Source organism: Numida meleagris, chromosome 1 (genome assembly GCF_002078875.1).
Source record: "Numida meleagris isolate 19003 breed g44 Domestic line chromosome 1, NumMel1.0, whole genome shotgun sequence".
NCBI lineage: Eukaryota > Metazoa > Chordata > Aves > Galliformes > Numididae > Numida > Numida meleagris.
The window spans coordinates 192208209-192233909 of NC_034409.1; the positions used below are offsets into that span (position 1 = coordinate 192208209).

The 25701-nt window shown below is 45.0% G+C and overlaps 1 protein-coding gene across 2 annotated transcripts; it reads right to left on the reverse strand.

Moving 5' to 3' along the window:
* Positions 6474–25665, reverse strand: LCMT2 (leucine carboxyl methyltransferase 2). 2 transcript variants are annotated; one of them, XM_021383637.1, is made up of 14 exons: positions 25559–25665; positions 25166–25290; positions 23993–24074; positions 23472–23652; positions 20575–20734; positions 19712–19901; positions 19183–19290; positions 17269–17359; positions 16127–16384; positions 15715–15945; positions 13392–13489; positions 9569–9756; positions 9343–9478; positions 6474–7411 (listed from the first exon to the last, which is right to left on the reverse strand). In XM_021383637.1, exons 1-14 carry the CDS (start codon positions 25595–25597, stop codon positions 7244–7246), a joined length of 2055 nt encoding a protein of 684 aa, XP_021239312.1. In that variant the 5' UTR covers positions 25598–25665; the 3' UTR covers positions 6474–7243. The 2 variants fall into 2 exon arrangements, with proteins under 2 accessions (XP_021239312.1, XP_021239321.1); XM_021383646.1 differs by lacking the exon at positions 25166–25290 and having other exon boundaries at positions 25559–25663.

Below are 25701 nucleotides of genomic sequence, written 5' to 3' on the forward strand. Positions count from 1 at the left end.
TCATTTCTCCTGGCTCTGCTGAAGACATTGACCAGAGCGTGCCAGACGTGCCAGACTCTAGCGTGGGTTGTGACGCAACGTCTTCCCAGAGCAGCCCACCCCAAGCAGAGTCGGAGTGCTCCGGCAGCAGCACCTCCGTGCAGGAGTAGGTCAGCGTCCGTGAGGAGAAGCGGAGCCTCGTGGAGGAGGGCGTAGAAGCAGGCAGCCGGTCCCAGACAGCGGGCAGCAGCACCAGCTCCGAGCCAGTCTCTCCGTGACGAGAGAAGCCGAGTCCCTTCTTCACTCTGGACCTCTCACGCCCTCCTGCCTTCTAACGAATAAACGCACACTCGTGCTCGATGGACACCTTGCGTGCATTCCGAGTCTTCATTCACAGGGATTGGGCTGAACAGAAGAAAGAGCGAGGCACTTTGTCTTGCAGCAGCATGGCTTTGGGGCGTGTGCAGCAGTCTTGGCTGCTCCCTAACACCTGTCTCCTCCCGCAGCGTCCATTCCTGGCTGCCACCTCCGAGCTGGCCCTGCAGATCATCTCCAGACGGGTCATCATCACGCTGCGGCAGGAGGAGCTGGCCCTGCCCCACGTCAGGCCGTGCTGCTGGGTCTGCAGATGAGCGGCTGCCTCCTCCTCTCTTCAGCTGCAGTAGCGTTTCTCAGGGAGGTGGGATGCAGTCGCGCTCCGCTGGATGCTGTGGATGAAATCCAAAGCAAATCTTTGTACTGTGATGAGCAAACCACGCTATCTTGCAAACGATGTCAGACTCTTCTTTGCCAGCCTTCCCTTCCATCTTCCCTTTGCTGTTTCTGAGAAAGGAGAGCGGTGCCTTGTGTGCAGCAGGGCAGGAGTCAGTGCAACACAAAGGTGCTGTGCCCGTCACAGCCTTTCTCCAGGGGCCGCCAAAGGTAGGAGCACAGCACAGCACCTTTCCTGAGTCAGGACAGTATCTCCTTTTGCACTCTCCTGTGCAAAGACGTGTGCAACACTTTCCTTGTACTCCCCACATGCATGCCCACACCTGTACCACCTCTCCTTGCACTCACCCTGACATGCACACACACGTGCAACTCCTCCTGTTTGTTCACCCATGCACACTCACGTGTGTGCACCTCCATCCTTGCACTCAACCATGTACACGTACACACACATGTGCACCCCCACCTCTTTGCATACCCCTGTGCACACACACCTGTAACCCCATCCTTGCAAACTCCAGGTCAGCCAGCAGATATTCTTGATGGGAATTCCAAGAGCAAGTTGGAGGCCGAGCAATCATCTCTCGTTTCTGTGCCGTGGCCATTGTACGTTTGGCAGAAATGATGAACAACGGATTTTGGTTTTGTTTTGGTTGTTAGTGGTTGCGGTGGCTAATGACAAAACAAGTGTCACTATGCAACAAGAGAAATAAGTGAGCAAACGGGAGGGAACAAGAGCAAAGAGGTGCTGACGGCGGTGCTGTAGAAGAAGCTGTTGTGGAAGCATTAGCGAGGGCAATGGGCAGTTGATGGCAGCAGTGTGATTCTAGTCCATATATAAATAGTGGTGCTTAGAGCTGAGTGCATTCCTTTGAGAGGCAAAAAGTGTTCCTCAGCTGTTTCAGCAGATAGCGTTTTGTTTGCTGCTGCACCTTTGCTCTGCAGGATGTCGAGCTGTCAGGCCGACTGGGGTTCATTTGCTGCCATCTGAACAGGAATGAGACTTGCAATGCTTTTAGTAAGCGCATTGCAGTTTGAACATCGGTTTCTGTTTTGGCTGTAAAACCAGTGTCATTTTGTTTTGCGGGGGGACATGGCCTAACAGGACAATAGTGCTACTGGTGTCTGTGAAACGAACACACAATCTGTTGTTTTCGGGACGGAGCCTGCACGTCCATTGAATTGTGCTGGGCAAGGGGGGAAACGGAAGGCCTGCGCAGGTAAGAACCTCTTGTGAGCTGCAGTGTGGGTACCTGCCTCTAAATAGGAGTGCATGCAGGGGTGTGTGTGAGGAGGAGAGAGGAAAGGACATGGCAGATCTGTGCTGACTGCAGAAGTGGCACAACATTGGAGCAGCGGAAAGGCAAATTTAAGAAACTGCGCTTGAAGACAAGAAGTTTGTGGCTGGCTGTGCTAAAATCTTCCTCCAAAGAGATGTTCTTCAAGTATTTCTTGTTTCCTTTCTGTCAGAAGCTGATGCAAGCAGCCTTCCAGCAAAGTGCAGCCACGCAGAAAGGCAGCAGAGGAGCACAGAGCGTGGCACGGCCCCAAGGAGAGGTACAGATACACAACAGGCATCTGGGTTTGATGCACTGTCTTTCTAGTTAGGCTTTCCATCTGTTCTTTCCTGGGACTGTTGTCGTTGCGTGCTGTTTGAGGTCTTAATCCCTGGGACTTACAGTTACCTTTCCTGTCCTGATTTGAAATGGGAACCCACAGTTCACCCAAGGTCTTAAGATCCATTACCGCGAACACTCAGGAGCACATTTCCTAGTATTGGGGCCCATTTTGCAGACCAAAAGCAGTGCTGCACTCTCTTTAAATCTTGTTGCTTCTCCTTCTTGATTATAACAGAGAGAGGTGCTGAGCCAAATGGCAAGATCTATGTGCAAGCGGTGAATGAAGTCCGTTCTGAGGGAGCTCGTCTCCAGGCTGGAGGGCTTCCTGGAAGAGCGGGCCCAGCGCAGGAGGAAGACCTTCCCCTGCAGTTGACATCCAGTCTTTCTCCAAGACCCTGTCTGGAAGAAAGCCCAAGGGCTTGGAAGAGAAGCCAAAAGCAGAGCTGGAGCCTGCCAAGAAACAAGTGAAGGGGGAGCGCAATGGGGAGAAGGCTCAGAGGGCGCATGAGAGCAGAGGCGGTGTGCCAGCTCCACCAGCGCACCCTGGGCCTGCCCCAGCACCCAGCACTGTTCCTCTTTGGAGCAGTGCTCCACGTTCTCCTGATGTTGCACTCAGAAGGCATCCCTCAGTCATACAGCCTTCCCAAATGCCAGCCTGCCTTTGTTTCAGCTGAGATGGAATTGTTTCCTTTAGAGTGCCTGGTATGACGCTATCTGTCATCCTGGTTTTATCGGCACTCCATGCCATGCCATCCTGTGGCAGGCTGTTGGAGCAGAGGCACAGTGCTGTGGAGCTATACTTCCCAGCCCTGTGCTCTCGAGCAGTCTCATGTGAGTTCCAACTCTCCCAGAAATCTCTTGTTCCCAGGAACCTCCACTGTTTCCTATATGATCTCCAATGCCGGGTGATGCGATGATCGGCCCTTCCGGGTCCTGGCAGCACAGCGAGCAGCGTGGTGGGAGCCTTCCTCTCTCCCATTGGAGTTATTAATTGTAACTCTCTTTCTTAGTATTATCTTATGTTCTATGTAGTAAATTTGTTCTCTCTCCTTATCTTCATTGGTTCATTGTGTGGGGGACCTAAAGGCCCCTGACTGAAGAATGATCCTGGGATGGAACAAAGTATTCTGACTGTTTTAAGGGAACATAAGGATCTTGTTTTGTAGAGAGAGCTGACCTTGGTAGTTGGTCTTGTTTTTGCAAAGCCTTGTTTTACAAGCAGCGGTTCCACTTGGGCTCTGTATCACGTGTTGGCCACGCAGGTACAGCGTGCAAGTGGAACAAACCCTGCAGACCCCGGGGAGAATCAAAGCAGGAGAGAGGCTGCAGTGGGAGAGAGAGGACAAGTGCCCCTTGAAGCAGGGGTTGCCCTGCTGGCGCTGCCTATCGCATCCACCGCCGCCATGCTCCTGCTCGCTCCTTTTTGGCGGTTCGCCATCTCTCAAGGGCTGGTAAGTAACGGTGCACTTGCTTAGGAAGTTTCTGCTTCCCGCTTACTGGGATTATGTGCAATGGATGCCTGTGTGTGTGTGTATGTTGAATAGAACTCGTAATGCTCTGTGCTGCTCTGAGTGCATGGTTTGCTTGCCTCTGCTCCGGAGACATCCTGTCTCTCAGATCCAAACATACCCCAAAACAAAGGGCTATAACAATTGTTTTTAGGGCTATTAGGATTATGATTAATGCTACTTTTAGGTTTAAGATCACAGCTATTTTAATGACTGTTTGTTGCATTATGATTCGGGTTAAGGTTACTTGTACAGTAATCTTTTAACATTAATTTTATCAGTACGTTTAGGTTTAGAGATGATTTTAGCATCAGGTTAGGGGTTAAGATTAGAGTTAAATTGGGGGTTAACACAGTTATCGTCAGAGCTCCTATTAGGCTTGAGACCCGGGTCAAGGATAAAAGTAAGGCTATGTCCCAGCCAATCAGGCCCTACTGAGGAGCTCACCTCCCAGCCAGTCAGGACCCCAGAGCCATCTGCTGCTCTAGGGCCCCAGAAGGAGGTCCAAGGCACAAAGAGAAGCAATACAACCTGACGGGATAACTCTCCTACAGAGTGGCATCGCTTTAGGATTTGATATTCACTAAGAAAGCACAATGCCTGAGCAATACAGAAGGCGGCAACGGGAATAACAGGGCAAAGCAAGGGGAACACCCAGAGAAAGGAGAGAGGAAAAGGATAGGCAGCCTGCAGGGCACCCTAAAGCATATTAGCAAGCTCTGGGAGCATTACATTGTGCCACATTATGTAAGGGGGAAACACTGGCGTGTGTACGTTACCCTTACCTGTTTGGGCAACCAGCAGCCAGACAGCAGTCAGGTTCCAGGGTACACCTGGATATGCGTTTTTCTGTGGCTGAGCAGCGTCCGGGCAAGGATCGGTAGGTGCTGAGGTGGTGCTGTTTTTCCCGTATCAATTAGAGAGGAGGATGTGGTTTCCTGCTCGCCTCCTGCTCATTTTCAGTGTTCCTGCTGTTTCCCTGCAGAGCAATGCAGCGCTTCTCGGCCCCCCGAGAGCGCCGCGCCTCTCTGCTGCCACCGCCTGGACACCGTGCGGTACTGCAAGCACGGCCCCGCGCACACTGGGCAGCGCCTCCGCTGGGGGGATGCGCTGCGTGCTCCTGTCTCAGAGCAACGTGGCTGTGAGCTGCGCGCATTGCTGCTTACCAGCGAGCGTAGCGAGGTTCCCGGCGCCTTGAGGCACCGAGACACGAAAGAGCTCGGCTGTCGGGGTGGGTGGGAAAGCCGAGTGTTCGGTAGCTCCTAGGAAACGCGGCAGTGTGCTGGCTGGGACGATTCCAGAGCTGCTCCACGCAGGCACTAGCCCAGTATCTGGGGACCCAGGATGTTTGCCCAGGCTGGAGGACACAGCTGCCACTCTCCCATTTGCAGATTCAACCAGAAATAAAACTAAGCGTGTAGCCCAGAGACACACAGACAGGACACTGACGCAGTCAGTCACACAGACTGCCCAGACAAGGTGCTGCCTTCACCAGCACCTACGCACAGGAATCATGCATAACAAACACGTAGTCAAGTTCTTGTCCTCCCTTTGGCTTGTAGAGACAGGTCACCAGTGCAGGCACACACACAGAACTCCAGGTGCATAAGCACACGTTCAAGCACTGACACAGCCCCTCTGTCCAGTCAGCACCCCTGCTTGGATCCCTTAAGTAGCAGCACAGTGTCTCTATCCAATATCCCTAGGCAGATTTCAGGCCCATACACAGAATGGCTAAAATTGGAAGGGTCCTCTGGAGATCATCACCTATGTGTCTGGAAGTAAAATACCCCCACTGACTCCAGAGCTGGCACCAAATTTTTGCTCACATATACAGGTCTCACCAGTCCTTGCAGCAATACATACACACGGGGCAGTGTGTGTGAATATACACAGCGAGGTAAGGTTTAGTAAGAAATTATAAGAAGATTCGACCTACTGTGGTCAACACATGCAGTTGCCAGACAAGCCCTGACCAACTCTGTTTTACCCACAACTTTTACGACCTTGATTTTCCGCTATCTTGACTCTGTTCCTCCCCGGTCCCCCTTTTCTTTGTGCATCTCACCATGGGTTTGCAGGCTCTACCGAGTCCCACACTATCAGAGATTTGTTTCTTGTCACTGTCTTCATGTTTGTTTTGTCAGGTGTCAACGGTTCGGCCCGGTTCCGTGACGAATGGGATGGGGGACCCACAGACCCACGGCCCGGGAAAGGGAAAAGGGAAAAAAAGGGTAGGGAGATGGGCCTGAGAGCAAAGAACAGCAGCAACGATCTGAGGAGAAACAAGCTAATTTACTAAATAAGATATCGGAATGCAAAACAACACACTATAATACAATACAATTACAATTTAAGCTGATAAATCCAATACAATGAGAGAGAATGTCCAAAAATCAAGGTAGGCCTTACTCTAATACCGACGATAAGGCAGCTGGAGAGCGAGGTGCTGCCAAGATGAGACACGGGCGGAAAGAAAAAAAAAAAGGTCTTGTGATCTGCGAGTCTTTATCTTTCCCTCTGACCGGAAAACGGTAACAGAGGAGCAAAGTCCCCTGGGGAATGTAGTAGTCCTTCTCTTCCAAGAACCAGGTACATACACTACATGATGTTATGATGTGGAATACCGATAACCAAAAATCATAAAACCATGACATCAGGTCTGTGTAATCGTTTATTTTGGTTTCTGCCTTCCCCTTTTTCCCCTCAGTTTCCCTCTTGACAAAGTCCCTAGTCAGATAACCTTGCTGGAATAAACATTCTAACACTCTTACATGCCCTTATCAATAAATGTGACTGACCAAGTTTGCTTCCCATTACTGCCTTGCTTATCATTTGCTGGTCAGGTCTGCATTTCTGTATGTTCCTGCTCATGTCTTCCTCCCTTTCCCGTTATCCCTTGTTACACTGCAAAATAGTCCTTGCCCAGATATCCTTAAAGGAGTAGACTCTCTCCTTCCATACACCCTTACAAGGGCCTTTACAAACATTCAATTATGACCTATGACACATTCTGTTTCACACTGAATTATGCTTGGTTGCATATTTCCACTGGCTTTTTGACTCGGTGACCTCACTTAACCTCCAAGTCAGCACTGTGCAAACTTACATTACTTTTGAACACAGCAGTGTTCCTTACTTCACCTCTAATGGCTACTGCTATCACCACAAAGCTAGTTCTGGAAAACATAGTTTGCAACAACACAAAAAAGGACTACAAAAAAAAAAAAAAAAAAAAAAAGATAGATGAGGTATGCAGCCCCTTGACAGAACTTCACTTTTTCCTCCCTTCTCCTTATCCCACCTTTACAAATGCATTCACAATACAAAAACTGTTGTAAGTAACATTTTGTTGTTCCTGGAGTTGCAAGTGAACAGATATCACACCATGGTGCAGCAGCACAGTTCAGTCCTGTTTGGTCCCAGTTAGTGGCTGGTCAGAATGCTGCTGAGGTTCAGTGAGACAGGATTTGGATTCAAGTGTGTCCCAAAGGAGAAGCAGTTCCCACCACCTCCAATAAGCAACAACTCCTTCTCATCTGGCAGAAGAACACTACTATGATTGTGTAGCATTAAAGGCCACTCCAAATGTTCCTGAAAAAGAAGAGGAATTTAAAGTCCTTAGGATGAAACAGCATCTTGCGTAGTCTGGAAGACACCAGCCAGTCACATCATGGAGAGGTACACAAAGGCCAAGATGACAAACCAGACACTGAGGAATAGGATGCCTGGACACTGAGGAATAGGATGCTCAAAACACAGAACTTGTGGGTTGTCCAAATGACTCAAAAAAATCAAAATCTTAGCGTGAGACTTCTTTTTTTCCCCACTAGGAACGAAAGGGAAGAGGATTCACTTCCCCAGTTAGGCATTGGGTAAATGCAGTTTCAATTTCTGCTTCCACCAAACTAGATCTGACTTAGGAAGTAATCCTTGGATGTACAGGACTTCAACAGATACCACCTCATCCAGTGCTGTACAGGTATTTCATAAAGTTACTCTCACTGGAAAATCAAGAACAGCCACAATGCATCCATTGGGAACCAGCTAGCCAACTACAGCACCCACAATGGTGGACAAAAAGAGAAAAACGTGACAGCAAGGAAACCATGAGGTACTCCTCCAGGATGCTCCATTCACTGAACAACTCGCAGTTCAGTGACTGTGAATGAGAAGAAGTCTTTGTACTCTTCAGGCCTTTAGAATTACTGGACAAGAAAACCACCAGGAGTCGTCAGCATGGATTCACCAAGGGGAATTCATGCTTGACCAACCTGATGGCTTTCTACAGTGAAATGACTGGCATAGTAGATTAAGGGGAGACCAGCAGATATTGTTTACCTGGACTTCAGTAAGGCCTTCAACACTGTCCCCACAAGATCTACATGCACTAACTGTTGGTGCATGGGCTCGATGAGCAGACAGCAAGGTGGGCTGGAAAATGGCCACATGGCCAAGCCCAGAGTGTGGTGATCCATTGCTGTACTCACAGCTACCAAACAAGAGTAGCCTATTTTATTTAAAGGATACTAATTCCCTTCTAACTGCTGTAGAGAATAAGAAAACACTAACCTACATTTAAGCATGCTTTATGCTTCGTATTTTCAGGAAAATGCTGAAAAGTCAGCCACGTGTACACATACTGCTTACATATTATAAAAAATATATATAGTAGTCACAAATTCCCGTTTCATCTGTACATGTGGTTCCTATCCTTGGTATCTCAGGAAATTTGTTACATTGTGTAAGAGAGAAATAAAAGCTCTTCAAGCAAGAGAAACTTTCCCCCAGACGTTATTATCAGATGAGGGTTACTCACGTAGACAGGTTCGTATTCAGGCAAGTTTTGCCCAGACTCTGACAAACCACTTTTATGATTGTTTTTCAGTGACTGACAGAACAGAATCATGGAATCAAGGTTGGAAGGGTCCTCTGGGTATCGCTCCGTCCAACCACCCCCGCGTGAAGAAGGCTGAACTACAGCGGGTTGCTCAGGACCTCATCCAGTCCGGTTCTGAATCATCTCCAAGGACGGAGATGCCACAGCTTCTCAGAACAACCTCCTCCAGGGTTCGATCACCCTTACAGCAAAAAGTTTCCTTATGTTTAAGTGGATTTTCCAGTATTTCCATGCTGTTTTCTTGTACTTTAGACAGCGACTACAGCACACAGCAATTTCCACCATTAAGTTATTAGTGAAATTATACCACAAACGTCCATAAAGTCTGACATCTTGAAACTGCTACACTCGCACACATCTCAGTTCCGCTCCCCGTCTGAAACAGAACAGCTGTGCACCCTTCTGTCACTTACACATTCAGATTCTCCCTCTCTTAAGACTAGCATGTTCTCTAGGCTAAGCAAATCGTTTCAAAATTAGATACTACTGCAAACAGGGAAATGTTTATTCCACTCATAAATTTGACTCCTTTGCATTCTCTATTCCATTTCTGGGAATGACTCTGAAGCTATCACCTCCTTTCACACAATACCGCTTACCCTGACAGAAAAACTCCAGTACTTACCGCATTAATCGTGTAGTCCAAGCACAGGCCAGTCATTAAGTCAATGACAGTGATGCCCGGCACACAGAGTGAGTGAAACCACACTCCACCAACAAGCATAAGTTTTTCATCATGCGCGTGTGCAGTATGTGAATACCTGCAAATTTAAAATTAAATTGAATTCCATTAGTAAGGAGAGAGTGTTAGAGGTAGGCCAAGAATTCACAGCTAAATGCCTTCTGCTTACCTTGGGATAAGAGGAGGGTGTGTCTCTACAGTCTGCCACCGAAAGCCTTGTTCAGTCTCCCTCAGAAGGAAAATTGAATCTAAGGGCTGCTCAGCTGCTCCCAAACCTCCAGCAATCAGCACTCCTCCTTTCCAACTACAGGCACTGTGAGAGTGGCGGCCTTCTGGTACTGGACCCTCAACAGGAATCTATGACAACACAAGTCCAAGCCTGAAGTTTGCCTCTATTCCAATTGCATTTCCTGTGGTTATGATATAGCATCCCTTCCCTTCCTGGCAGAGGATAGGAATAGCTGGGGAAGAGAACAGACTGAATAAGCATGATAAGGAGCAATAAAAAAGCCTTCAACCGGCACACACAGGTGATTTCTCTAAGGATGGCTACACAGAAGTGTTTCCATCTACAGTATTTTCAATATTTCTCTGGCTCTAAGTATATTTAATGTTGCTCAGTCTTTATAGGGTTTTCATTCTGCACATGATTATTAGAGGTAACATTATTTTCCTTTCTTGCATGCTCCTCTCTGCTCAAGACACGCACCCAAGAACCATAAGCTTACAAAAACATGGGTTAATGTGTGCAAGCACTACTAGAAGAGTATCACAGCAAACAAACTGTGGAAAAAATGTCAGGGATCTTATTGTCCATCCTTCTCTCCTAAGGCAAATGTAACTATGTCTATTAGCATCTGGCAAGAGTCATCTAGCAGTTTCTGAAAGTCTGCATTGACAAACATTTCTTACCTCTTTAGGCAGTCTACTGCAGCACTTTACTATCTTCACAATTAAAGGCTTTTCTCAGTGTCTAGTTAAAGTTGTCCTTCCTATAGACTATCCAAAATAAATACAGAGAATAATTTGCCCTCTGCTCCTCTATTTTACATATTTGAAAATTATTACTATCTTGAAACTTCTACCAACTTAGTAGCTGAAAGTTCTTCAATCTTCCCTGTAAACTGTGTTCTGTTCATTCTTGATGCGTACCTCCTTAGAGCTGTATTGCATCCTGTACCCATTTTTGGCTCGTGAATCAGCTTTGGGTCTTATGCATGGGTCCTGCTGAGACTAAAAGCGCTGAAAGGTATGGAAGGGCCAGTTCCCATGTCCCATTTCTTACAGATAAAATTCCTGGTTATACATCTGAACACATAGCTTAGGTCTTCCACAACAGCATCACATTACTTACACATTCAGCTTGTGATTTCTTGTTATTATCGATCTCTCACCCTATAATTGTGCTATTCATTATTTTTAAACTCAGTTAATCTTTAAAAATCTAGATAAAAATATATTAGTTTAATACAAGAAACCAGAAGTCTCCAGTCACTAATCCATGGACCACGAAGAAACTCCAGGCGTGGCTTCAGAGAGGGCCAGCCTGGACCTTGCGAATTGTAAGAGGAAAGGAATCAGGAACGTGAAGATTGAGGATACTCGGAGTGAGGGTGCCCACAGGACTACACAAAACTTATTAAGGAATGTTTTAGGCAAAGGAAATTGCTGAGGAACAAAGATGAAGAACAGACAGGAAGAAGATTAAAAGGGAGCTAATCGCATATTAAGTCACTGTTCAGTATAATTACCTTACTGAGTCCTACACCTAATCACCACAGTCTATCTTACCTTTGATTAAATACCTTTAATTATACACTTTCTTAACTATCTTTGTCAAACTACTCGCTACACATTAATAGGAGTGATACTGGGACTATGTGTCTGCAACTACAGAGACACACATTAGTAAACACGAGGCCAGCAAACGGAGTCACTACAATGGTGAAAGACTCCAGGTTCTCTGGTGCCAGTGACTGGAACAAGCAACAATTTCAGCATAAGTAGTTGGAAGTGCCACAGACCTAGGGAGCAACTTCATCGCTCTCAAAGGCTTTGTATCCATAGAGCCAGCTATTGCAGGGACCAGTGGCAGTCTGGTCCTGTAGTGCGAGCCTCACCCAGCAACTGGAACAAGTAAGGTTTCTGGCTTCAGTCACTGGGACAAGACCATTGGTAACAGGAACTCTGCAAGTCCTAGGTGCAACTACTTGGGCAACTTAGGCAACTGAAGCAAGTCAGTCTCAGCATCAGCTGCTGGAGTAGAACTATGGGTCACAGGGCTCTTGTGCCCAGATGCCAGTTGCTAGAAAGGGGCCCAATGTGTTCATCCTCCTTGAACCTCGTGTGCATGGGATGTGCATCCCTCATTTGCTGGAAAACTTGTAGCTAGTCCAGGCAGCTGGTCTAGCCAGCCTCCTATCTCCAGCATTTGGTCCAGGGTCTTAGACAGACACAGGTATTAGACACGCACTGGTATTCACAGGATCCATGAGTGCAAGGTGCCTGTGAAAGAAGTGTGTGTATATCTGTTTGCTAGCAAATTTCAAGCCAGACTAGCTGGCAAGCAGGAGACTCAGAGCAGGCAAGAGGGCTCAGGATCTCGTCAGCTGCAAATGTGCATGTGCCTGTCAGTATACAGAGTGAGGGCATATACACATTGATTAGTGAACTTTAATTCTTATCAGACAAAGATGAGGAAGAGAAGTGGGCTATCTACATTTTATGTGAGTCCTTTTAATGTTAAATGGGTGTTGCCAAAAGCATTATTTTATTGGCAGCAGTCAGTGCAGCTGGTCATACCAGTGCATTCTACATGTGCACACGTTGATGTGCGTGTCTCTGGGATATACACTCACCTCCATTACTGGCTGAGTCTGCAAACAGGAAAAGAAACTACCATGTCTGTTGTCCTAGGACATATACATCCTGTGTCCTGAGGCACACAGGACAGGGCTCCTTCGATTCCAGCTGCTGGAGGTGGCCACTATTTTTAACAACTATTAACATAAGTTCCTCCATGCAGTCTGGAGTTAGTAATCTATTTCTGTTTGAAAGATAGCATGACGAAAGTCAATCACCTTTCTCTGTGTTTTTTGGTATTTCGCTGCTCACAACGATAACTTCTAGGCATATTACTTCCATGCACTTCATGGATACCCCGAACAATCAGGGTATGATAAATGATAAAAACCACGAAGGCATGTCTAACATATCAGCTGGTTGTGCTGCCAGAGACCACAACAGGCTGGAAAGAAATGGGAAGAGTTGAAGCTCATCAAGCTCAACAATGGGAAATAAGAAGTCCTGCACATAACAATTCCAGGCAGAGTCAGGTTGGAAAAAGACTTTTAAGATCATCAAGTCCAACATACGGAGTGCTGTAGCTGGTTCTGCATTCTCCAGTACAAGGGAACCAGAGAATTAATGCAGCAAGTCCAGTAAAGTGCCACAAAGAAAATTACAGGACAGAAGCTTCTACTGCTTAACCTCGCAAAGTGAATATTCAGAGGGAAATCTCATCAATACACATAAATGCCTAATGGGAGAGATGAAGGAGGATGAAGAAAGAATGTTCTCAGTTGTAACCAAGACAGAGCATGAGAAAACGGCCATAAAATAATTTTAAAAATCCACTTAAACATTAAAAAAACCCTCACATTCTATTATAAGGGTGGTCAGCCATTGGAACAGGTTGCCCAAAGAGATTGCGGAGTCTCCATCCTTGGATATAATCATAACCCAACTGGACAATGAGCTGAGCAACCCGCTCCAGTGGCTTTAAGGGGGTTGTACTAGATGACCTCCAGATGCCCTCCCTTACAACTATTCTCTGAAGACTGTAATCCAGTGTTTAGAAGTTAGCTCAACACTAAACTCTGTGGAGTACAACAGTACTGCCACTGCCATCTGCTTAGAGGTACTGCTGTGGTTTAGTTGAGTTTCCAATACAGCAGCAATTTCTATTCCCCAGGGTCTCCCTAAGTTCTTACCGTAGCGCAGGAAATCTCTGGAATGCGCAGGAAATACCAATCCCCCAGCACTGGCTGCACAGCAGAGCGGCCTCCATACACAAACAGGTACTTCTCTCCTACAGAAAAATACAACCAGGTTGAAAGAAAAGTTAGAATTTGGTACGTCACAAAAGCAAAAATGTCTATCTGCACGTAAGGAACGCTGATCAGAGATAGCTGGTCATACAGTTCTATCATAGAATCACAGAATGGCCTGGGTTGAACAGGACCTCCAAGATCATCCAGTTTCAACCCCCTGCTGAGTGCAGGGTCGCCAACCACCAGCCCAGGCTGCCCAGAGCCACGTCCAGCCTGGCCTGGAATGCCTGCAGGGATGGGGCATCCACAACCTCCTTGGGCAACCTGTTCCAGCGCCTCACCACCCTCTGAGTAGCCAAACTTTAGCAATAAATACAATAAACTGCTTCACAGACATAAACACTAGTCTTGTGTCTAGTCTTTTTGTTTTTGTTTTACAAGGCACATCAATTAGAGGACTGAGAATATTTTCACTTGGATGATGTATTCCTTAGGCTTGTGATCATTCAGAAGACTCCCATCATCCACTTATTTTGTTCAAAGCCTGAATGTTAGTCACGTGCCAGTCACAAAACCAAAAGGAAAAAACATGTTTTTTTAAAATATATTTAATGGCATTAAGAAATGAAAATTTGGGCTATTGCAAGATGACACCTACAGAACTAAAAACTAGAAAACCCTGAGAACACAAATTATAGCAACACGATGACAAAGATTAAACCAAAACAATAATAGAGGTGAAGCTTCATAAAACAAGAATGTGTATTTATAAACACAAAAAGAGAAATCAAGAATAATTTAAACGTGTAGCAGTTAACCTGAAGAAGTCTCAGAAAGAAGGTACAAAAGGTAAAAGAGAACTCTGGGCAGACATCAAGGATGTGAGTCACATCCTCATAATGAACTGTGGAAGTAACATAACGTTGATTTTTCTGCAAAGCACTACCATGGCAAAAAATGATGCAGTACAGTCTAACAAAGAAAAATAGTTTATTATTCATAAAATGTTATTCATCCATTTAGCATTTACTCTTTTATTTAAAATTTAGTCTGGAAAGTTGAGCTCTAAATTACATTATGGTCTTAATTAAACACTGTCTCACAAACTCAAAGTATGTGACAGACTAAACTAATGACTGCTTTGTACTTCCCATGGTGTTCCTCTTCAGTAACTCCTAGGGAAGAATTAAACAGCTTAAGGGCAGCTTTCACCTCCTGAATTTCACTGTCAATTCCCACCACTGACTTGCTAATAACTGATAACACTTTTGTCCCTTACAGTGAGCACCTTTTAGGAGAGAAGCCTGCAGCGTGTCACTGCCGATCTTGATTCCAGACCTCACAACTCACGAATAGTTACTAACTGCTACTACAAGTACAGCATTTTTTCTGAGGGACTTCTTCTGGAAAAAAAGAGCTAGGTTTCCTGCTCCACAATGCTCTAAAATTAAAGCATTATCCTTCGGAGAGGAAGTTCTAAATCTTCTTTGTGGTGAGATCAAGCATGAAACATGCTAGTCATAAATGAGCTCAAAGAATTAGTCTCCCAGAATGGATTACATCCCTAGGTTTCAATTCTACTTACCACTGGAGATAATGTGGCATATGAAATAAGAAATTATCATACTTCAAGAAGTGACAGTTTCAAGAAGAGTGCTGTTTGTTTGCTACTTTAGAAAGTACTCATTAGGTGATAGTTAAGGCAAGTAGAGAGACAGATCGGATCGCCTAGTTCTACAGCCCATTTTCAGAAGTAGCCAAAAGCAGCTATCTTAGATGCTTTGTCTTTGAATTTAGAAGCCCTGAATAGATATTCATTCTGTAAATTTATCCACCCTGCTTCTTAAGTTCAGGTTAACTTTCAGTGTAGAGCATATTGCAACAAGCAGATTCACAGCATAATTGCAATACTTTATGAGAAAGATTTTTAGTTTTCCTTGAATCTGCCTAACAGTTTCATCTGGTACTTCTGTCTTCCAGTCTTTTTTTTTTTTTTTTCCCTTCAGGCCACCCCATTTAAATGCTTTTTTTGAGCACTCTCCTCCAGTTAGAAGACTCTTATCTACTAGTCATTTTTCTAAAGGACGGAGAAACAGCACGGCACACAGAGTAAGCCAACAGTGGGAATAGCAGTAATGGCAGGAACTGGAGCGTGCATGTTTTGCCGTGTTCTTCCTGTGGTCTTGCCCTGGGGAGAACTGGCTACAGGACCACCCCATACAGAAATTTCATGATGTATTTCCACTCTTTCCAAACTTTTTACCTTTGAATATTACTTCAGTTGTACTGTGTCTCCAACGCAAAGCAGCTGGTTCAGCAGCAGGCTGCAGACTTACAGGCTCCACAGTAACATCACTTGGCTCTGAGTCATTACAGATTTCGGGGAACCTTAGCCACAACATTCCCAAAGCTGCATTTGATGGGGATGTTCGTCCTCCTACCACCAGGGCTAGGCTGTCTGAGAGACATGACACAGTATGGTGCAATCGCTCATCTGTAGAGACAGAAGATATCACAGTTCACACTGTTCTTTCTCCTATGAAATTCAGAACCTTCACATCTCTTTGACTATCAGTGTAATTGCGCTGTGACACGACTTTCTGCTGGACATTTCACTGCTAGCACAAACACATCTCCTTTACATTTGCCATCAGTACCCCACTTACAACACTCACCCCATCTTTCACCAGGATTTTCCTTTTTCACACATCTGGCTTTCCAGTAGCCTGCATACTTAATAAGAACATGAAAATTTCTCATACGACAGTGATGTCCATTCTCCTCCCCAAAGCCTCCAGTGGTCAGAATCACATTGGGTCTTATAAGAGCAGAGTGGTGACCATAACGTCTCAAGCCAGGAACTTCAGACTGAACTGCACACGCCAATGCACTGATACTCCCAGCCAACCTGATAGGACCATGATGATGAGGAACTGCAAGCCAAGGAGGAGCAAAAAAAAAAAAAGTAAATTTCAAACAAACAAGAACCAACACTTACACTTTAAGCAAACCTATTTAGCTTTAAAAATAAAAAAAAATTGCAAAACAAGTTGATGCAGCCAACTGACAATCTGACATGCCCTAGAAATCAATCTCTATCTGTTTAAACTACCCCACACCGACTTTCAGCTTCTGCTTACCACTCCCTCAACTCCTACAAGAAGTAAGCAGCCAAATGTAGGAATTGCTTGGGCTGCTACTGCTGCCAAGTCTTTTTTTTATCATGGAAACACAGCCTTGGTATTGACTATTCCCCAGCTGCACCACTTTTCTCCCATTAAAAAAAAAAACCTACAGAAAGCATTGCAGAAACAGAAATGCTACATACACAATTCCACACTCAGGGGATAAGAAAACAAAGAAAAAATGGCCTGACATGCTCCTGAGTTCACTGCTGGACTGCTTTGATAGTGCAGTAAGTAAAACATAATAAGCAATCCTAAAAGAACAGAATGGCTCAGAGAGCCATACATGGGGACAAGTGGGAATAAACTGCAGAGAGTCTCAAGGATCCCAAAAATAGGAAGAGGATTAAGGTAGCCTGGGACCGCAGCCATCCATAAACAGAAGGAAGAGATGTGAGGACTGGAAGTTTCAATAGACTGATAGAATGAAATTGCTCAGAACCATCAGTCAGGACACGGATCTGGCTTCACCAAGAACTTGGGAATGAGGAGACCTTAGTGAATGAGAATGGAGGAAGCCAACTGAATGCTACCATCTCACGTGTTCCTTCCAGGGTTCTACTGTCTCCTAAAATCGATCAGAGGAGCCTGCGTGAGAAAAAAGAATACTACAAAAACTAGTCAGTGTGTACCTGTCACGTTGGATAACAATGGAGTCCAGGAAGGTTCCATCCCCTTTGATGCAGTCAGAACAAAGTAATGAGAACATTTCAGGTGCCATTCCTGTAGCAAGCCAAAAGAAAGAAACAAAAACAAGTATGTGCTCTCAAAATCTCAGACCAAAAGGTAGTAATGAACGGCCAGAGCGAACAAGTTATAAATCAAACTTGCTTAACAATATTTCCAGCAATGGCCAAAAGAAGCCTAAAATTGAATCTGAGAAAAAAACAAGTCCATACAGTAATACCTTCCCCACTTCTAATCCTCAAAAATTTACAGCCCGGGGATTTTCTGCTTTATCAAACAACTCTTGGTGGATTTCTCATTCAAGAACTATCGAGTTGCTCTTTAAACTCACATAAACTTCCTTCATCCATAACATTCTGTAGCAATGAGTTCCATAGCTTTATTGTAAGTTGCATGATGAATGCTCTTCTTCGGAACCAGCTTCCCTTTATGCTTCCCAGGTGTGATCATAAAAAAGGCTGAAGGCTGTACACCAGAGGGATTAAGATTTCTCAAAGGTCACAAAATATAAGTGACCCTAAAGAAATCATAAATGTTCAAAGGTACAACCTGGCCCCTGCTATTTGACGATACCTAAATATGATTTGCAGTCTCACTGTGGAATCACTCAGAGGCAAAAAAGCAGAAGCAGAGTCCTGTACAAGATGTCAGCAGCAATACTAGAGTCCACCCTGGCTTCTGGGGACATTAATTGAGCGTGTTCACTACCAGGGGACTGAATATATTCACCCAACAGTATGACAAGGCAGCATAAACAAGAATTTTAAAGTGCAAAGAAATAACAATAACATCACGATCTCAAATTACATCTTAGGTAAAGATGAAACTTTTGAAAAATGGTATAAACAAAAGAATGTAAATACTGAAAATTTAAGAGTTCACTGTTTGTCTCTAGGAAAATTATTCTAAAACTTAGTCACCCTCAGCAGTAAGTACGTGTTTTGTGTTTCTAATCTAATTCTATTAAGCCTGTTTCCAGTAAGACCTAGATCTTGCCCTACCTTTATCTGAAAGGGCAATTATTGAGCTCTGTGCTACCAATTATCTTACTGCTACACAGATTTTCCAACACGGACTTGTCAGCTTCCTTTGTAACGAAATGATATCAAATCTACTTTCTCACTTTAAGAGAAATTTCCTTCATCTACAATAAGTACTGTAAACATTGCTACACAAATCTGCCAGAATTTCCAATTTTGTTCACAACGGATGGTGGCAAAAGAAACACAACCATATTAAACTGCTTTCATATTGCAGGCTATTAGATTTCCAGAATTATAAAGAGAGAACCACGAGGTAGAATGAGAAATGTCTAGACATGATCTTACACAATACTTACCTCAGAGTTATTCACTGTCCCTGTTTTTTTCTCTCCTAGATTTCTGACAGTTGCAAATTTGCCAGCAGTTAACATTAAAAAATGGCACAGAATATAGACATAGCTAAAAGTCAGCCATTACTATACATAATGATACCTAATATACATAATACTTAAAAAAACAGAACAAGTTATCTGTTGAATATAGACTGTAAACAATTTTCAACACTGACAGAACACTAACAGCCTAGGGAAACATGCAAGAGCAGCACATGCTCCCTTCAGAAATGCTCGCAGACATTTGCAGGTCAGGAAGCTCACACCAGGTGTACTTTTTATGTATTCAAGTAATCCTCAATAGATTTTTTCATTGAAAGAATTGCAGCTCGGGCACTCGCAAATTTCTAGTGTCAGCGATATCCTTTATACACCAGCTACTTTGCAATGCTAAGATTGTCTCCCTAAGATATCTCTCACTGAGGAAGGAAAAAGAATCTTCTCTAACACAGAAGAGACTTCTTCCAATGTTGAAAAGGATTACCTCATATTCATCAAAAGGCTCCAGAGCCTGCACCCTTCGTTGCTCATCTTCTGGAGTACAACGGGTGAAAAACTCATTCATATCCATGACACTGCACTCAGTCCAGCCCTAAAATAGAAATCCCTCAAAATTATTACTTCTGGAGGAAAAGACTCACTTCCCACAGGGAAACAAAGACCCTAAATGAAGCATCTGCATGACTCTTTAAAACTGTCTAGCAGGAACAGTAGCAGCAGCTCAAATTCTGATAAGGATAGATGTCTTGCCTAAAAATTTCTACAGTATATCTAACATTAAAAGCCTAAGAGGAACCCATATATTGCCTTAATTCCATACCAGAAAATAGGCTGCTTGGTGGTGAGCTACCTTCAACTGACTAACCACGTTACCAGAGCAGGCAGCAGCTCTGCCTTGGCCCTTTTTGCTTCAACCCAGCTGGCCCAGTTGATGACTTCTAAAGTTATTTAAAGTTACACTCTTTCCCAGGTGTATCAAGTTTCACGTGGGTCTCAGGGCTGCAGGTACTTACTTTTTCAAAAAAACGCTTCTGCTGTGCTTCACAATCAGGGTATTGCGACAAAGAACGAAGTGCAGAGTTCAGCTGACTGAAATGCTGCTGCATGACACGTCCAAAGGGGTCCTCTGGGTGCATCTGCTCATAGAGCAGAAAGCATGCATGAGAGAAATGCTCTGCTGCCCACTGAATCAAGGCATCTGACCTGTCAGGCAGATGTACATAAGAATGATTAAATAATTGTGGCACCACCTATTATAGGACAGATGCAACACCATAAAGCATGCTATTAAGGCATCCTGACAGATAATATACAAGAGAAACCTGTACTAGGGATCTTTGAAAGTCTACTCCATCCATAGAGAGAGTCTGGGATGAGAAGACCCCGAAATTAAAAAAAAAAAAACCCACAATATTTAAGATTCTTGTTCTTTTTATTTTTTTAAGCTCCCTTTTATGTTCACAGAATAGAGGAGATTGGAGAAACCTCTGGACATCAGCTGGTCCAACCTCCTACTCCAGCAGAACCACCCAGAGCTGCCTACCCAGGACCATGTGCAAACAGCTTCCGAAGATCTCCAAGGAGGGAGATACCACAGCCTGTCTGGGCAAGCTGTGCCAGGGCTCCATCACCCACACAGTAAAGAAGCATTTTCAGAAGTTCAGATAGAAGCTCCTGCGTTCCAATGATGCACACTGCTTCTCGTTTTGATGTCATGGAAATCAACTACTCCATCATACTTACGATGTAAGGAGCTGTTGGGAAGTTCCACAGAATTCATGAGGCTTTAGTTGTAGGACAGAGGTCTCCCATGAGTTACAATGAAGTCTCTGCTTCTCATTTTAGAACCTAGCTAACAAAGGAAAGCTCAACTGACCTGCTGTTTTCCATGTAGGTGAGGACCACCTCTGCTATGAAAAGGGTGGGGACTTCATTGTCCAGTCCTGCTTCCTCTAGAGCTGTACTCAGCTTTGGCAGCTCTGATAAATCCACTCCCAATAATCTATAATCCTTTCCAGAAAAGGCAGTCGTGACTCCTGTGAGACAAAAACAATACTAACTCACTACAGTGCTTATGCAATACTGACAGCAAAAGGGAAAACCAGGAAAATCAGTGCCACCAGCAATCATTCACAAGACCGTGCCCAACTCAATTCTTCTGTGAAATAAACAAGAAAATCCCATAACTAAATAAACCATAATAGGGTAGCATCCAGAAGCATCAGTAGAAGACCCAATAAACTCAGAATTAAAAATTACACTACTCCTAGTACAAATTTCATCTAGTGATTTCCAACAGTTATATTTACTGTACAAACTAAACATTATCACATTTACTTTAACAACATTTTTATAGCACTGCTCTCATTTACAAACATTTCAATTCAGGCTAAGAAAATACCATTGCTTTGAGAAAATAGTTTCTCTCACAACTATAACATTATTATCAAGTTTGGTTGTGGCTTTGGTGGGGGGGGGCGCGTGTTTTTGTTTTTTTTTAATCCCTAAAAAAGATTTCATTTCTGTTAAATGGCATTGGATTCTGAACCAGGGCATGCTAACTCTCTGCAAACACCAAGACCAGTCTTTCAGAGCACTGTTCTCAGAAATAGGTCCCATCTTATGATTTGCAAGCATTATACAGGCATGCTTCTTATGACTATCATCAATTATATGCTGGTTCACTCTTTTCTGCCCCAATCAGACTGTAAATAACCAGGTAGTAATGTAACTTTAGATCTCAGCTGCTCTGTGTCTCTATGGCGGTGCAATCCAGCAACCATACCTGTTCTGAGATTTGTTAATCTACACAGTTCTCAAATGCATCCATCACCAAAAACTGAATGGCCTCCATCAACAGCCCATCCCAGTGTTCGGACAATGGTTTATGGGCTGGTTTGGCCTGGTTCTGCAACTAATGGGATGGGGGGGCCAGGAACCCACACCCCAGGAAAGGGCAAAAGGGGAAAAGTGGCAGGGAGATGGGCCTAAAAACAAAACAGCAGCAACGATCTGAGGAAGTTAATCTACTAAATATGATATCGTAACGCAAGATAACACAGTATAATACAATATAATTGGAATTGAGGCTAATAAATCAAATAAGAGAGAGAGAGAGAGAGTCCAAAACTGAAGGCCTTACTCTAATGCTGAAGGCCAGACAGCTAGGGAGCACGCACACAGAGACGAGCAGTTAAAGAAAAGGAACGTCTCGTGATTCTTGAGCAGTTTTATCTTTCCCTCTGAACAGAAAAATGGAAACGGAACAGTGAAAGCCTTCCGGGGTGTGTAGTTCTTCTCTTCTGAGAACCAGGTACCCGGAAATATTGACAATCCACAGAACGGGAGCATTAACTCTTCAACTCCCAGTGCTCCACATGACGTTATGATGTGGAATACCGATAACAAAAATCATAAAACTGTGACATGTTCCCTGTTATTTTCTTCTAACATCTAACTTGCCTATTTCATCACTTCTTCTGGACACAGAGAACAGGATATTCCCATCTCCTTTGACGCCTCCCTTTTACTTCAAGTACTTGGAAGCTTATTGGTGTGGACAGAACTCTTTTCCACAGGATGCTGTAGATGTACAAAATGTGGATAGATTCAAGAGGAAACTAAACCAGCTTATGGAAGAGCCAGTCTCTAAGCCACATTCAGTTGCTCATGGGATGCCACAAGCTGTGTTCTAACTCTGCAGCTGTTCTCCACCTGTATTTAAACTAACAACTACAGTCAAAACGCAGTGGCTTGAATACGTCCCTGTTGTATTTCATCCCACATCTTACAGAATGCACCTGTACTTTGTCAAAACCCTAATCCCATTTATCATACTGCAACCGTAACTGTTTCCTGCTGTATTACAACATTTCCACCCTCCACAGCCTACCAACTAGAACATTAATGTAAACCTTGAAGGAGAACAGATGCAGGAGAAACATTTGTGAACCCCACACCTTACATCCCTCCATCTTGCACATGAACTGCCACTTACTACTTAGTTGGCAAAACTAGCCTTTCAGCTGTGCTTATATTCTACAGTACTTTCACAAGGCTCATTTTTCCCCTGTCTTGGAGATTTAATACAAGTCAAGTAACACAATGACTAATGTTTCATTACAGTCAAGATGCCCAAGAATAATAGCTTCTCCCCTACCCATAAAGCCCATTAAACACAGAATCATTTAGGTGGAAAGGTGCCTTCAAAGCACCTTTCCTGTGTGAGCTTTGAAGGCACCTTTCCACCTAAATGATTCTCAGGTTGCTCTAGGCTTTGTACAGTCAAGCTCTATTGTCTCCACGAAGACTCTGGCTCCATCTTCTCTATAATTTTCCATCAGGCAGTTAAAGACTGCAGAAAAACAATCCCCCACCACCCACCCTTCTCTTAAGGTCAAGGAAAGCCAGTTCTCTCAGCTTTACCACCTGCACTATCTGCTCCAGCCCTCAGTCATTCTCCTGACCTATTGAAGTGCACACTGCAGTTTGCCATTGTCTTTGCACTGGTAAGCCCAAGGCTAGACAAAGTTATCACATAAAGAAATTGAGCTTGCTTTGATATAATCTGCTTCTCAAAAACTTTTTCTGGCAGTTACGCATTTTGTTGTCTCCCAATGCTTACAAATGGTTCCAAAAATTTTTCCAAAAATAAGTATGTACTTGATGTACCAATTCCTAGTTCCTCTACTGCGCCTCACTTCTTAAAGGCTGAAGCTTTGTTTACTTCTTCCCTATACGTAGTATCCAGAACACATTCCAAAAATATCATACCTAATCCTTCCGCTCCAGTTTCTTCCACCAGTGCTGACAACTCTTTTGTTCTTTTGATCAGAGAAGCTTTTTGGCACACCACATTTGGGAAATCCACCTCATAGATCACAGTGTGATGCAGAAGACCCATGTCTTTCAAACGAAAGTATAAGGAGTCAAAGCCAGCACCTAAAGACAGGATCTGCAGAGAAAATGTCGGAAAAACGTTATACTCGACTCTAGCAGCATCCTGAGCACCTGCTTGAGAGGAACATTCAAGTTCGAGTACACAATCTGCAGAGGAACTAAATCAGGTAATCTCCCAAAAGAGGTTGAGAAACTTGTGCAAATATTATCCCCCCCAAGACATTTCTGTCAGAGAGACAAACGCAGAGCCAGTGCTGCCAGTTAGATTCTCTGCACTATTCTGGGAAAAGATCACCACAGATGCACTAACAAGCTAATACTGCCACGGTGCTAAAAAATGTTTCATATACAAATACAGCAGAAACTGTTAGCACAGCCAGACAAAGAAAATGTACCTGCGTCCTAGGATGACTTCGAGTCTTCAGCAGGAAATCTTGAACACAGTGTTCTACAGCACGGGCTCGGACATAATAACCTCTGTGGAATGAAATTCAATTGTAACTGCTGTCCAGTAACCCTACCTCTCCAACAATGACACTGTCTATTTCAAAAAAAAAACCTTTTCTCTCTCAGCTTCTACCCAGTAATCACATTTATATACCCGCATTTGGAGATGTCTGATGATTTTGTCATATCTAGACCCTGTATTTAGTAAGTGTCTAACCATCGAGGCTACAGATAACCAAGAGAGAACAAGTAAATAACCTAACCGTACCTGTTAAGAAACATAACTTCTCAACGGATGAAAAAGGATGAATCTAGACAGCTAGAATGCTTCCATGCAATACAGGTGGCCAACATCTCACTTCCTGCCCCAAATCAGATGGCGTGACAACACGGAATTAACTCCTTTCCGTACAAGGTGATGTGCTAAACAAGCAGTTATCGGGTCTAACAAAATGAATGGCTGTGTGTGCAAGAGCAGTAACAGGGAGCAAGACTGAAAATTGAAAGGAATTTCATTCTCTGTGTTGGTTTTCTTTCTTCCGTGTGAAGGAAACCAAGAAAATAAAACTCCTGGAGAGCGTTCACCATCTGCCTAGTCCGGCTGGGACCGGTGCCTCCTTTTCCTCGGTGCTCTCTTTTAGTCAGTTTCATCGTGTTCCCATCAGCCTTACCTCTCCCTGTTGTCTCCTTCAACACGTGCTCACTGTCACCATCCCCACGCCTCACAGAAATACTTCAAAAGATACCCAAGAATTTAGGAAGGCAGCGTTAACGACTGCGAAGTGTAACTCTTAGTATGAATTTGACGCACCAGTGCCACACGACACCTCAACACAGGATCCACTCCCAGACCCGATTAGCAACATTTGTCTTCACAGGCCTGCAAGCTTCTGACACATTTATTTTACCTAAACGAAACCTTTGGCAATTCATCGTCTTTTCCTAACCAGTAGCTTAGTCCACCTAAAGTCCACCACGCGTACACACTGAAAGCGTTCATGCTCGTGTCCTGCAAACGCACAGAGAAGAGCCGCGCTCCGACGGACACCAGCGACCCAAAAAAGCAGCAGCGCTGCCGAGCCACGGCCCCGCTCCCCGCAGCCGCACCGCGCGCTCCTCACCGGTGAACGAGCGGCGCTCGCCTCCGCGGCCGCCCCACCAGGAGCCGCAGGAACCGGTCCTGGACGTAGCCCCGCTCCGCCGCCGAGCATTTGCTGACGGCGCTGCTGCTGCCGGTGCCCTGCACCTGCCGGGACACGAACACCGCGTGACGCTGCCGAACAAACCGGGCGCTGCCCCACCGAGGCTTTAAGGCGCCCACGGCGGCGGGACGCGATGCCGCCCACGGCCGAACGTCGCCGGGGGACCCCGAGGGAAGCGCAGCTCCCGCCGGCGCGGCCGAGCCTCCTTCACGTCCCAGCCTCTCCCGCCCGGGTCTACCTCTACCCTGCTGCCCCGAGATCCTGAGCAGAGACGCCCCACGGAACCCCGCGCTCCAGACGGCGCTCACTCACGGCAGCGCTCCGCGGGGCCCCCGGCCGCCCTCGGCCCATGCTCGCTGCGCCGGGAAACACGAGCGCGCGCCGTCGCACCCAGTGACGTGTGGGTCGCACCCAGTGACGTCTCAGTCGCACCCAGTGACGCGCCACGCGCTGCG